The sequence below is a fragment of the Polyodon spathula genome, chromosome 31 (assembly GCF_017654505.1).
Source record: "Polyodon spathula isolate WHYD16114869_AA chromosome 31, ASM1765450v1, whole genome shotgun sequence".
NCBI classification, from domain to species: domain Eukaryota; kingdom Metazoa; phylum Chordata; class Actinopteri; order Acipenseriformes; family Polyodontidae; genus Polyodon; species Polyodon spathula.
Window position 1 is genome coordinate 7,122,759 of NC_054564.1, and position 14,892 is coordinate 7,137,650.

At 40.2% G+C, this 14,892-nt stretch overlaps 1 protein-coding gene across 2 annotated transcripts in view; it reads right to left on the reverse strand.

Annotated features, from left to right (window-relative positions):
* Nucleotides 1-2,032: 2,032 nt before the first annotated feature.
* Nucleotides 2,033-14,892, reverse strand: part of LOC121303088 (serine/threonine-protein phosphatase 2B catalytic subunit gamma isoform-like) — a 31,636-nt gene continuing 18,776 nt past the window's right edge. Inside the window, exons 10-13 of one of the 2 annotated variants that reach the window (XM_041233523.1) lie at nt 10,563-10,647; nt 9,420-9,517; nt 6,308-6,334; nt 2,033-2,549 (exon numbers count right to left, since the gene is read on the reverse strand). In XM_041233523.1, the coding sequence (XP_041089457.1) occupies nt 2,368-2,549; nt 6,308-6,334; nt 9,420-9,517; nt 10,563-10,647 (392 nt within the window). In that variant the 3' untranslated portion in view covers nt 2,033-2,367. The remainder of the gene's footprint in view (nt 2,550-6,307; nt 6,335-9,419; nt 9,518-10,562; nt 10,648-14,892) is intronic. The other variant, XM_041233524.1, reaches the window with a different exon arrangement.

Consider the following 14,892-nt stretch of genomic DNA (forward strand, 5'->3'; position numbering starts at 1 on the left):
AACCCAGAGCCTCACCCGGTGTACCACACAGGGGCTTGAAATCACGTTCCAAGCCACAGTGCTTTCACGTTCCCTCAACTTTACACGTGTAACAAGTACATCTGGGATAGCAACTGTGCAGCTATTGTTCACACATGACGCACTTTACAGAATGAGGATGTGCAGAACGTTTGGGATCACCTGTGATGGAGTGTTTACTACTATTTGTTATTATTACCAGAAAACAAACTACATAATTAACTTTAAACAATACGAGGATTGTCTGGCCTTTTTTTTTTTTTTTAACTTTGTATATTTTTATTATTATTGCTGACCTATATATGTGAACAATACTTCACTCCAAGATGCAGGGTCATCATCAGTTTAGGGAGAAAACATAAACAGCAGATCTATATGTTAATGCAGGTATATTGCATTAATTCATGTAGTATCTGTTGTTATAATTTTAAGAGTTGTTTTCAATGTTAGACGCCACATCTACTGATTTGTTATCGTGGAACTTGTTTTCCTACTGTAAAAAGCCAATGGAATACTTTCGATTTCTGAAATGTTTGGTGAAACTAAAACAGACGAAACTACCAAGCCCTTGTCGGGTATGGCAAACGGCTGCAGAGTCCGGTTCCTGGAGCAGATTGCACATGATTCCCTTTAACATGTCTCACAGTCTGAGCAGAAGCCTGTGTTTCTTTGTTACTGTATTACTATCCCTGTTACAGTCACACGCAGTGTGTGATAACAAGTATCTTTTCAAGTCTGTTTGAATTTAAGACGTTGTACACAGTATTTGTAGTCTTACCAACCTAGTGACCAGATTTTGTATTGCACTTACATAAAAATAAACACTGTAGGGCAATTTTGCATTTACAGACAGCTATATAGTAAATAAAAACATTACTGATTATGTTGTGTTTTTTTTTTTTTTATATGTAAAGAATCTTCAGAACAGTATTTTAAAGCAAACTATTTCTCCCCCACCACCCACCCAAAGACTAAGTGTCAAATATTAACAGAAATAAAAAAAAGACATTTTTCCTTTTTTCTTTCTTTTTTTGGAGTGAGACAACTCAAATTTTTAAAAGAGGCCTTGCAATACGACTACTTGACAAAAAAAAGTTTTACAGCTAATAAGAAATGAATAATAAACATTTCTGTACATTCTGCAAGATATGTTTGAAAACGGTCGACAGAACTCAGAAACAAAAGCCAAAAAAAAATAAATTAAATATGTGGCCTTAATATCTTCTTTATTTCATACTTAAGAGTTGTTTTTTTTTTAAATGCAAAAGAAGATTTTGAACCTACAAACCAGTTTAATTTAATAAAAACACAATGTAATCCAGGACAATATATTCACACCTGCTGTGCATTTCTGCAGTGGTGACCAGCAGATCCCTACACGCTGTAAATTTGAGTCAGTCTTCACTTAAGATGCAAATCATTTTAAAATACTGCACTTGAATTAAAACCAGATATTCGATAATGCTTTGTTGTTTTTCCTAAGGAACCGTTTTGGAAGATTACAATAGAATGACTTTATAATACATAAAACTGCAGAATTGGCTTATCTTTATACCAAGACTGAGTACCATATTTCAGTCGGTAGAAAATACTTCTCTCACATTTAAATAAGGGAACACATAAAAAAAAACATCATATACATACATGTATACAATTATATGGCATAACAAGTTCAAAGGGGAAGCATCAAGTCACCCGTTTTTTGATCACTTGTTACACATTGCTGTCCAAGCGTTACATTGCACAACATAGCGTACAACTATTTCAATATTTTGCTTTCTGGACAGACAACAGCAGCTCATCAAATAATTCTCATGCATATTCCTCTCTCTCTCTGGTGTTGGTGTGAAAGGCTGGTGTGAGTGTATTCCAAAACATGCCACTGTATCTTATTTTGATTTAGAACCCTGCCCAACTTATTATTTCAAATCCAAATTTGTATTTGTGTGTGTGTGTGTGTGTGTGTGTGTGTGTGTATATATATATATATATATATATATATATATATATATATATATATTTTTTTAAATGCTCCCTCACAAACACAGAAACACAACACAGAAGCACTCGGTTGAACTATATTGTATATAATTCCTGAATAATAAAAAGGTGTTGTTATTTACCTTGTACATCAATTCAAATTTACAAAATGGTCTCTCTCGCTCCTTGTTGTAGTTAAGTAAAGGCTACTCGAAATTGCTGTTGGACCAGTTCTACTTGGACAACGTTGCGTTTCTCTCGTGCGCGCTTTGCATTTTTTGTTGTCTTTTTTTTAAATTATTTTTTTATGTCAATAAATAAATAAAACCCAGATTTTATTTCTCTCGTCATTCCCCTCTCTCTGCCAGGTTACTGTGTCTGGTTGCCCGTCCCGTTCTTGTCTGGAGAGTTGGCTGCGTTTAGGGAGTTCACCGTCCCGTCTGCCTGAGCGAGGGTGTCCCTGCGTGGGGGCATCCTCTCGTTTATCCTGTCCAGCGCGTGCGCCTCTTCAAAACTGCGGATTTTGTGCTGAGGGGAGAAGCCTTGGATTGCTGTCAAGAGACGTACAGAAATAAATCAAAACTCAAGCGACTGCAGTTCTCACAATTCAAGGAAAACAGAAGGGACGCCACCTACCACTCCCAGTACAACCCTCAACCTGCCAACATAATATACAGGTAAAACCTGGCTTTGGGTTAAAAAACGATAACCTGCAGCAAAACGAATGCAAGTGTTCTGAAGACAAATAGTCTTACATACTGTTTAAGCGAATGTAGAACAAAATGATTCCATAAACCTTGGCTATAAAAGGTCTTAAAATGGGCAGTTCTAGAAGAATTGCAAACATTTACTTCCATTTTAAAACGTGGTATCGGGTACTAGATTAGGTTTCAGAAAGTTATGAGCTTCCCATGCCTCGGGGGAAATCTGTTACTTCCTAGGTAATATCCCCATAGCAGTGTCTTCTGGGTCAAAGGATATTACTGGCTGGCGACAGTCCGTCAATAGGGGAAGCAGCTGGCTGGTTAATGCACACCAAATGAACGTGCACGACAGGTAAAACATTTTGCACACTACAATCATTCAAATTTACTCCCCACTGGTGGAGCCCCCTCGTACTTTAGCAAACGGACTAACCCTACCCTGGTCGCTACAGTCCCGAAACAGATTTTACCTGTATTTATTTTTTTTTGGGGGGGGTTGTGAGCCACACATAAATATGTTATTTTAAACATGCACAGGAGGAACAAACAGCGGGTCAGTGGTTAGTATTTGATCATCTTCACACAGATTAGTACGGTTAGTGTGGAAGTCACAGTGCTGGTGAATGATTCCGCTTCCACGTAACGCAGTGAGCAAACAGACTCTGAGTGACCTACAGCTATACAGCGGCTCAAACAAGAGCCTAAGAATGGGTTCAAAAGCAAGACTCACACTTCAATCCTAGTTTAGAAGGAGACTGTTTAGGACCTAACACAGTTTCTGTGATAAGATCTGTACTGTATAAAAAAATAACCAAAAGACTGAATCATGAGATTAAGAGATTAATTCCGTAATGCTGCCCTTTTAATGAAAATGTGGAAGAGGAACCATGTTCTCAGTGTTCTCCGAACTCATCCTGTTCATCGCCATTTACAAGAACAGGAGCTGGCAAGCAATACAATTACCACTGAGTATCGGAACAAAGAAACCAGCAGCATCTGTGAAATAAATGGAGCTTCGGACTTTACACTCCCCCTCCCCAGAGGACAGGGTCAAAGCCCGCTCTGCACCACGCTGAAAGAGTGCAAGATGTACGTTGACCTCAGGAGGTGTATTCTGTCAACTACACCACTAGCGGCAGGTTTTGTCAGAGGAAGAGAGAAAAGCCAGTCGCTCCATTTCTTCATCACCTTTAAACGAGACACCAAACTCGAGCTGGAAACGGCTAGAACACAGGGCTTGAGATTTACAATCCCATAAACACAACTCCACAAAGTTTGAAAATAAAGTACCTGATTTACGCAGTCCAGGAATCACCATTAAAATGAACGGACTGGACTATTATTTTTTTTTGTTAGTTTTTATATCCAAATGTAATTTCTACACAGGCAGCCCGACCGTCGCGGGTTCCTGGGTGTTTGTATGAACGTCTACAGTAGCACATGCAGTAATGTTGCACCTGCATGGCTATGTGAAGCATGCCCGTGCTTGCATCCTTGCATGTGTGGAAGTTACACTGTCTTGGTTGCTTCTTGTGTTGTGTGGCTCTTCCGATTTCTTTTGGCAGTTCAGGGAAGCAGACACGCTGGGTTAGTGCATCAAACACATTATTTTGATAGAAGCATTTTGTATTCATTTATCACTCGTTTATAGTATTAATTGCGTTGCATGCTTATGCTTGGGGTATATATTTTTATTGACTTGTGGTTTAGAAATGCTTAACTTTGAAACATTATCACCCTAATCTCTGCAAACGATCAGGTACTTTATTTCTCTCTTCTAAACACTTTAAAATTTAAGAAACACACCACAACCTTCCCATGTGATAACACACACACACACGTTAAATTCAACAACATTATTCCACAATATAAACGGCAGGCATTACAGAACAAAAACTGATTAATCTTGCACAACCAGAAATCTTGCAGTGTTGTGTCATCGTCCCCCATACTGCACTCTTTCACAAGCGCTGGGAGTGGAGAGCCGTATAGTTGCACTAGTTATAAATCAGCCAGCTAGAGTCTCAAATGCCATGCTGTATTAACATGCACTCAATAGCCATCAGTGCTTTTGTTTGTTGCACTGATGCATGCAGAATTGGAGACAGGTTTCATAGAGAAGTGTTATACCTGGTTATGGAACACACACAAAACCGTGTAAAGCTTTTAAATTCGACTTAAATGTTCTGTGAAATGAACACAACAAACAGTAAAAATACAACACGATGGCAAAGATGGATTTGTGTTTTTTGGTGCCAGGGATGCTGGACACATCCATTTTCGGTTTTTAGCATCTTTGTAAAGCAACGCTTCAGGTTTAGAGGCAACTGACGATCTCATTAACTCCAACCAAATGTGATTTTCCTGGTTTCATGGACTTATAAAACTACTGGAACAGCCGCTTTAAATTGTGGTTGACTCATCGTAATATTTTGGTTAGCCACCTGACTAGCAAGCTACTCAAAATAACAATACTCTTATGCAACAGCTAAATAAGCTGCTGACAGATTTTAACATAAGTGTCAGTTTTTGAACACAACAAAAGCTGCTGATCAGCAGCAGTCTATAAGGATGTACATATAAAACCACAGACTAAAAAAAAGTTATATGTGCTACACATACTGTAGAACAATTATGTGCTCAACAAAATTGCAGGCTTCAATAACTCTAAATGCAGATGATCTTATTGCGAGTGGGCTGGAAGACAATGAGGAGAATCTGCGTTGGCGTTCTCAATGGTATTGTTAAGAGGGGCAGCTGCTGTAGTGGTCTCCCTGCTACAAGAGCTGTTACTTTCTGAGTAGGTGTTAAGCGGGCAGGATGTGCGTGTTTTTGAGAACCGATGTTCCATTTGGCAGAGGGGTGAAAAGGGGACTACTGCATTAGCTGTTTGTAAGAGGCAGAGAATAAGTAGATCTGTTAAAAAAAAAAAAAAATCTGTATCTACATGCACAAAGGTATACTGAGGAAATAACTTGTCTCTCTCTCTCAACACTATAGACTGTAGATACTGTAATCAGGCAGCACGTGTGGTATTCATATTATATATTAAAGGGTCTGACAGTCTGGTACTGGGTCTATTTGACTTGCTTGATTTTGAGTTGATTTTAATTGACCACAACTTGGTTTAGAAATGTTATGGCAGCAGTATTTCCACCCGTCACAGTTCAAATGATTGGATGTCTGAGGGCTCCAGCAGTCTCACTGCTCTGCTTGGTTTATAAAGACCAGCAGCACGAAGTGACCAAAAATCAAACTGTGTATATGCCCGTCCGCTGCGGGCACGACCTGCAGAAGAATTTTATGAAGGGAGGGCACAAACAATTTGATTGATTGATTATAAAATAAAAGAATACTGGTCCGATCATTCTGCAAAGTGCTGCTCATCTAAACCCTGAATACTACACATTTTGAAGGGCTTCTGTTCTGCCTTTCAGTCTCTGGTGGTGCAAGAGTATCCATTTTCCACATGGAGGTTTTAAAATATTACCACATTATGAGGGAGAGGGAGAGGGAGAGAGAAAGGGACAGAGAGGGAGGGGGAGACTACATATTGAAATACAACACAGAAACACTGATCAGGGTCGCCCTGACGACTTGCATACCTCGTGCTTCCTCTGCCTCTACGGTGGCTGAGTAAGTGTGAGTAGTAGTGCCATGCCAAAAATGAATGAAAAAGAGTGAGTTAAGTTATCAATGCAACTAGAGATCCCCTCCCTCCCTCCCTCCCCAACCCATCACAACTTCCCCTGCACATGTGCCAATGTTAGCCAAAGTTACAAAGCGTACAGAGAAAAAACACAATATTGGCAGGTTAATGTAGATTTTCAGTAATAAAATAAAGATCACTGACAGACACAATTTTCCTTGCTTGTTTAATTTCAAATCACCTGCTTCTGGAATCTGTGAATTTTTACTGGCTTTTATCTCCAAGTTGCTTATCTTGAAACCACACAATATTTTTTTTTCCCCCCTCACTTCCTTCCTGTGTTACAGGTAATATATACCCCCCCCGCCTCCCCTTCTTGATCTCACATAGGAGGGGGACTCCAGGGGGAACTGAACAAAAGCTTAAGGCTCAGGTGGGGCCCTATAACATGCAACACAGGAAGGGAGTAAACTTGCAGAGTTGTGGCAGGAAAAACAGGCTTCATCACTTGAGTCAACGTGAAAAAAAACACAGGCAATAACTGTTTCAAGCAAATGATTATTACTGTTTTAATGAGTACAGATGTGGGATATGGCCAAGGTCCTTTGTGACCTTGTCGAGTACCTTAATCCCTATTTATAACCCAGAGTTGCTAAAAGTGGCTTCAGTGATCTGCATCTAACTTGCTTGGAGTCAGATTCACACTAGGACTCAGTTTACTGGAGATCCTTTGAAGTCTTTTTATAGCTGCATGGCTGAACACACTGACCCACAAAGATGAATATGTGCATGCTGATGTTTTGCCTTTCTCCCTTCGCTGCTTCCAGATTAAGGATGCCATCTTCAACGCACAAGAAGAAATTGCTGTTTTCTAACACGTTCTGTCATTTTTTTTGCAATCTCATATGTGTATAGTACTCTAAAATTCTCTTCAGCGTGCCACGCTGTTTATATCAAATCAGGTGAGACCACAAACCCGAATAGGCTTTTTAGAACCAGGTTTGAATATATTCCCAGTATGAAACGTTATGCAAATCAGATCTGGAAAAATAATTTGTGGTTTTCTTACAACATGAACACACATGGGTTTTAAGGGCTGTATTCAGTATACATAACTATATAACAGGATTTGTGTAAAAATAAATATATATAAATAAGAATCCCTACAACTACAGGGTTGAATCTAGTTTAGTTAAAACGGTTCTCTGTAAACTTTTCACTTACAGTACTTTAGAGAGGGGCTTTACAACCTGCATAGCTCAAGCACCTTTAAAACACTTGAGGACAGAATTGTGAAAGGTCTACAATACAGTAAGCTCTCAAATAAACAATATGACTGAAAAAAAAATACAGGAAAGTGTTAGTCACAGGCAGGTAGAGTGCATTTAATGCAGAATTCAGGAGCTAGAAACTTTGGTCAGATGCAGCAAGATGCTCTTGTACACACACACCAGAGTATTTTCTACATGGCCAGCCGTACTGAACACCAGCAAATGGCAAGAGTCAATACAAAAATGGCACCGAAAATATCAAAACACATGCGCTCTACTGAAAGTGGACGAATACATTAGCAGCAAGAGTCAGCTGACACTGTGATCTCTGCTATAAATAAGAGGATGTATTAATAACGCCTGCAATAAACTGCTAAGTTTAAGTTTGTGACTTCTTGTGTTAAGTCTAATTCTGCTTCTTACTGTGGTCAGTATATAGGGGTTTGAAACTGTAATTAAGTAAGGTTACATACTGGTGCTGCAAAACTTGAAACTCACAATTGCCCTGCACCCGGTCCTGGGTTTCAGAGCGTCCCTGTGTTCAGGTATATTATTGCAATGACCAGGTGCAAGTTTGAACACAGGCCCCTGGTAAATCTGAAGTGACTGCACTTCTCATCAAAGCGTGAATAAGTCACACCTGAGGCTGCAGGAGTTGTTCATGTTGCTATAAGCTCCTGGCTCTTGATCAGTTAAATAACACTTCATTGAAGGTAGTTCTGAACCGCAGGGCTCGGCGCAGACGAGCCAAAACAGAAATAGCACAAAATTACAAGTAACGACTCATTCCGGGCGATGTTAATAAATTCCACCCAATGAAATAAATGTAATCTATTTTCATAATAATCGTTAACTGATGCATGATTTGAAAGCCTTGATTAGCGTAGAGATATTGCTGGATTCTTTTAGGCTGCCGTCTGTTCTGTGACGTCACACAGGACGTTCTGTATTGTGACAAGGTGGTGCGAGTGCAGTGACCAGCCTGCTTTAGTTTGAGCTCATGGAATTAGAACCAAGTGGCTGGCTGGGGCATCCCAAGTCATTACATCATCAGGTTAGATCACTTGGGGCTTTAAGTTCCAGGTCAGGCTGTGACAAAAATAACCCCCCAAGTTCCATAAGACACCCAGAATAGGGATCACTGTATACTTCTCATAGGCTGCGTAGCCTGTTATAAACGGCTGCAATGTCTTTAGTTGCCAAAGAGCCTGCTAACATGACCCAACATGTTTCACAGAAAGGCAGCACATGGGTAGCAGATATAATCTCTGATCAGTTAGCCCGCCTAGTAATTCTGTTTTCCTTATTTGTGGTTTGCGGTGCTTTGTGTGTGTGAATGGGAATAAAGTGTTATAAGCTCTAGCCTCTCACTTAGTCCTGGATTTCAAAACTCCCCTTGTTTAGGTAGATTGTTGAAATGACTTTAGCAAACAGGTGCCCCTGCTCTTCTCTGAACTGATCATACTTATCAAAGCATGGAAATGGAATCTGAGTCTGCAGGTTTACTATTAGGAGATGCAGCTATATTTAAAAATGGGGGGTCAAATACGCGGACTCCAGGCTCCTTTCTGTAATAGGACTAATCAAGGAGTTTCCAATCCTGGCGAAGTTAGAAGAAATCATCTGAAAACCACCCTACGTGAAGTTTTATTTTGAGAGAACTCTGGTATACTCTGGTGTGTAGTGCACTGGGATGCAGGGGGAAGCATACACAGGGCTCTGGAAGGCATCAAGCAGACAGCAGTGGCAGCAGTAGCAGTAGCAGAAGGAGAGGATGGGTACAGGCATGGGACTTACCGCTTTCCAGGGTCTGTCTACCCCCAGACAGCACACCCAGGGGCAGGGTTCCAGTAGGAGTAAGGCCCTTGAGCTGCAGCACACTCTCGCTCTCCTCTCTGGGGAGACACGTCCCAGGAGGGTCAGGGTTAATCGTGTAAACAGTGTAGTTTACTGCTCATCCACAACTACCCAGCACTCAACAGTGCTACATTTAGAAATGCAAAAATAAATCTCCGTCACTTTTTTTAAACTTTTCAATTGCATTCCCTGCCTCAAGATGGCTTCTCATGAATGGATGATGGGAAATGTATTTCTGAGAAACCATCTTGAGACAAGGGAATGCAATTGAAAAGTTTAAAAAAAGGGGTCAAAATGTCAAAAATATATATATTTTAAAACAACACACACCTTACATAAGCAGTTGTAGCAACACATGGGAACATGTAACAATAATAAAAAAGCCATTAGGTACCTTTAAGAAATTTAATGGCAATGTTTCAAGTAAAAAGGAAAAACTCTCGAGAAACCAGCCCCTAATTCAAATTGAGCAAGTTATTCATTTATTTTAGTAAAATCTGTATTGCTATTAAAAAAAAAAAATCAGGAAGTTCTGTTTTTAGATATGTAGAAAAACAAACACACACATTTTGCAAATGTTCACTTGACTTTTTCATTGTGAGAGGAGTTCCTACGAGTATCTAATTGTAACACGTCACAGGGAAACTTTCCAGCAGTTAGTGCACATGTCTACAAATATTATTAAACACAGAAATGCTTATTAAAAGAAAAGATCAGGGACTCCAAATTTAAATAAATAAATAAATAAATCTGTGGTCTACCATGCTTTTTTTTTTTTTTTTTTTTTTTTTGCCGAGTGTAAATTGCTCACACCATCTGTGATCTCTTTTCTGGTCCATTCTGTTGACATTGCAATGATAAAAAATCTGTTTCCTCAGGATGTCTGACCTTTTAAAAAGTTGCTTCCTGCAATCACACTTCACACTGAGCTGGCAAGAAAAATCGAAAATGCAGAGAATGGGGATCTTTTACATTTTCTTTTTTTTTTTTTTTTTTTTTTATCACTGACCAACGGATAACGTTTTTCTGAACTCCCCAGCAGACCATGCTAACTCAATGCAAGTCAAACCCTGTTTCACAGACCTGAGTACAGAGAACACTCTCGCCATCTTGCCAATGGCTCGGATCTTGTTTCTGATGACCTCTTTGCGCACCGCTGGAGTACCACCTGCAACAAAGAAAGCAGAAGGTTCATTGAAGTGTCGACTGCTTTTCTTAATACAAGAGACAAGGGGTTTAAAAACCTTATGGCATTTTCCTATATTTGTAGAGCAGGGAAAGCTTGCAACATCTACCTATGAAAAAAAAAAAAACATCTGCTTCCTCAAAAAGAAATGTTCCTGTTATTTTTAATCTACAGCACTGAAGTGAATGGTAGCCCACCAGTGAGATTGCTCCAGCATTTATAGCTACTAGCATTAACAATATCATGTCAGCATGGCCTAACCTTAACAAAATCACGTATTATCAGACTGTGAGCTGTAATCTATTCCATCCCCTCTTTGAATTAGCATCTAAGTAAGTTCCATCATGCTTACAACCAATTAGCTACGCCTCATTTTATAATAACCCACGGCTCATTAGGCTAAACCAAGCTTTTCTTTAACATATGCTTCATTTCGCTGCATGCCTCGTTATTAATTAGTTATAAATAAACCTGTCACACATGCAAAGCCGTAGTTGAAGCACGTGCTTCTCTTGACAGCGTACTGTACAGTACATTACACTGCTCCCTGCCTCTGCCACATTCTGACTGCAGCACGCTCCACTCTATCCACTATGATGTTTTCTGCCATCCCAGTGCTCCCCTCCTCTCGCACTCACAGAATCTCTCACCAGCACTTCTCTCTACCTCTGCAGCTCCTTCCTCCTGCTCACTCTCTCTCTCTCTCTCTCTCTCTGGAACTGCCAATCAGCCTGCAACAAGGCAGCTTTATTCTCTACCTACGCCTCCCATCTCTCATCACTCACAGAAACACAAAACACTGATACCCCCCCCCCCCCCCCCCGGAGAACACTGCTACCCAAGCTGCCCTCTCGCTCTCCCCCACTCCTCAGGAAGAGGAGGGGGAAACTGGATTCCTACTTTCTCCATCCTGGAACTCCGATCCCCTCTGCTCTCTCCTCCCTCTCCGTCAGCACTTGAGTTCCACAGCATTGAAAAGCACTCTCCCTGTCATCTACTTCTTATTGTTCTCTACCACCCCCCTGGTCCCCCTACTCACTTTCTTGACGAGCTCGACTTGTTCCTCTGTCCTATCACTTTTAGGCGACAGTATACATGCATTGTTATAATCCTAACTTGTTGCACCTTATTTTCTCCTGTATTTTAGGAATATAATGTGCACTTATTGTAAACTACACTATTTAAATATTGATTTTGCATTTTAACCTTTTTTGCCCTGTAACACTTGTAAGTCGCCTTGGATAAAGGCATCTGCCAAATACAACATAATAATAATAATAATAATAATAATAATAATAATAATAATAATAACTTCACTGTAACAGTGTAAAATGGAGACCACCAGGGAGACTGTTCTATTAAAGATGCAATTCAAATACCCCAGGCTTGTCTATTTAAGTTTTGCATGATGTTTCCATTATAATGAGACATTAACTTCAATGGTGTAAGTCTGACCACAATTCCAATTATCGACTAGGTTAGTAAAAAAAAGTGCATGTTAAACTATCAAAGTTTTTTCTTTTTAAAGACAGTTCAGTTTGAACAGAATAATTAGTGTAGAGCAAACACGTTCATTACACATCAGACACTCACTGTTATTACAATGATTTTACTGTCAATAAAACCTTTTTGTATTACCGATTTGTTAAATTTTCAATATAGAATTTGTAGATACTATGTTTTCTTATACTGTACATTTCAACTAGTGGACTACACAGTGAGAACATCATGACTATGAATTTCAATTGGAAGCTTGCTCCCCACTAATGTGATTCCGGTTAGTGTATGCCAGCGCCGTGCTTTTCACAAACTGGGAGGACAGCAGCGAGGGGCGACAGCATCCTGTTACTCTGTTAGAGGTTCACTCTGTTGTACTAAATCACTCAAGCGAAAACAGAGAGCAACGTCTCTCAGAAGTCAACTGCTTGCCACTGAGCGAACAGAAAGATTGATTTGATCGGTTTGGAAACACCCCTTCGATGGTGCTAGACAGAAACCAAGCATGCTCTTGAGTTTTAACCCCTTCTTTCTTCAGTGTAACCACGCCAAAACCTGGAACGACACATTTTCTTTTTCCAAGGAGGCCTGGGGTCTGTGCAAGAGAGACTTGAAAATGTGTAGAATATTGAAGGTTGCGGAAAATCATTTGCATTTCATTGCTGCAAAGACTAACTAATAGACCACAATATGCCTTTTAGTTTTATTTATTTATAATTTGTTTTATAAAATCTGCATGGATTTGCTTTTAATCTTTTCCTTTTATAATAAGAGTTTGATGGAAGCGTGTGGTTTCCATTAGGGGTGTGCTGTTACTCGCAATTGCCTTTAAGAAGGCTTCCTCGGCAGGTATTAAATAAATCTATTCTTCAAGTCTGGAAGCAGGTTTTCCTCTCACGCAGGTCACCGACATTTTTACTGCCATACTGCGAGACTGTAAACTGACAACGATAGGGCAGTCAAAACGTCAAGACAACGACAGGAAAACACGCTTCCAAAATCGGCTTTTAAAACTCAATGCGCAAGTTAGCTGCCGTTGAGTGGTACTCCATTATAAAGGTGAGGGAAGGACAGCTTTTCTTGTTTTGAAATCAACATGATGAATGGATTTATTCAATACCTGTCGAAAAATACTTAAAGCCGATGACGAGAATGAGTATCAGCAGACCCCTACTTTCCATTCCCTCTCTTCTCGTGTTACAGGTAATAGGACCCCACTATAGGACCCTCAGGTAATAGGACCCCACTATAGTTATATATTGTGAGGCATGGGACACAATTGCAAGGCACAGGTGGGGGTTTTACTGTAACACAATGAGGAAGTGAACAAAAAAGATTGACTTCCAGCAGGAACATGAACAGATCAACAACAAAACAGCAAGGGACAAGTAAACATAATGCAAAAATGTTTCCTACAGTCTTGTGTACCACATCTTTAAATTTCTTTAAAACAATGGTTCATGTAGCAAAAGCTTAGCAAACTCGATACCCTGAAGTAGAACCAAATAAAACAAACGACAGAGATGACCACAACGATAACACGCTAAAACTGTGGTGCCACAATTAAAACACCCAGCCAAAACCATTGCAGGAAACACAAAATAAAAAACGCACAGCAAGTTTGAGCCAGGTTTTACTATTAATTGGCTCCACTGTAAATGATCATGGTGCCTGTGCCAATTTGATAAATCTAAAGAAAACAACTTGGAGGCAAGTTTCTTTTAAGCTTTAAAACGCTGGCTTTTTTTGGCTTGAAAGTCCTATCTTGGAGTAGTGGAAGTGCTATTTTAATGCACCTCGTTCTGCGTTGTACAGCTGCTGTCGCCCGTCACTAAAGTCTGCACCGGTACCTTTTTTACCAATAGGTGCGTGGTGGTCTTCAGGGAGGAAGGGCAGGGCAAATAACGAGAAAACATTGAAGGAGAGACAGCAACAGAGACAAGAAAAGGGTGAGCACAACGAACTGAACAGAGAACCTGAAAACAACAAAGAATGTTAAATACATACGAAAAACACGTAAGGGCTTGATTTACATGACTGAGGGGGTTAAAAAGAAAGAGCTATTTAATGACATTGATTGCCGGCTGATAGATAAGAGTGCTGTTGCTGCTTTTTAATCTGTGAAAGTGTCCGACGGAAACCGCCAAGGGCTTCTTGTCTAGTCGCTTTAACTCGTGGGCCCCAACTGCTCTGACAGCTCAGTCTGCTTGATGGTCCACAGGGAGAGGAGTGTGGAGCCCTGAACTGGTTGGGTCACTCTGTGATGAAATGCGTCTGTGTGGGAGGCCGGACCTTGACTGATTCATTGTTGGCACGAAGGCTTCGAAACCCTGCCAGATGGCTGATTGAGTTAAACTGCAAGCAAGCTGCCCCCCTACACCCTCACATGTACTGGATTAGGGACGTCATGCAACTGAAGACTTTACGCTTTTTAACGGAGTTCCACTGGCATCACGGATATTTATTTTATTTTACCCGCACAGTGCTGTTAATCCTGCTCTGCCCATTTAAACTGGAGGTTGAGATTTTAAATCAGACACAGGAGTTGTTTTGCTATTTAAAGTTGGGAAGAATCACGAGAGCACAATAAAACAGGTCATAGCGAGGAACTTCTTCAGCCACGCTTTGTCTGCCTGGTTTGAAATGCTTGTTGCTCATAAAATGTTACTGTAATGAAGTGTGGATCTTGTCCGTACATCCAAGAATCAAGGTTCAGATTCATCGCATTTG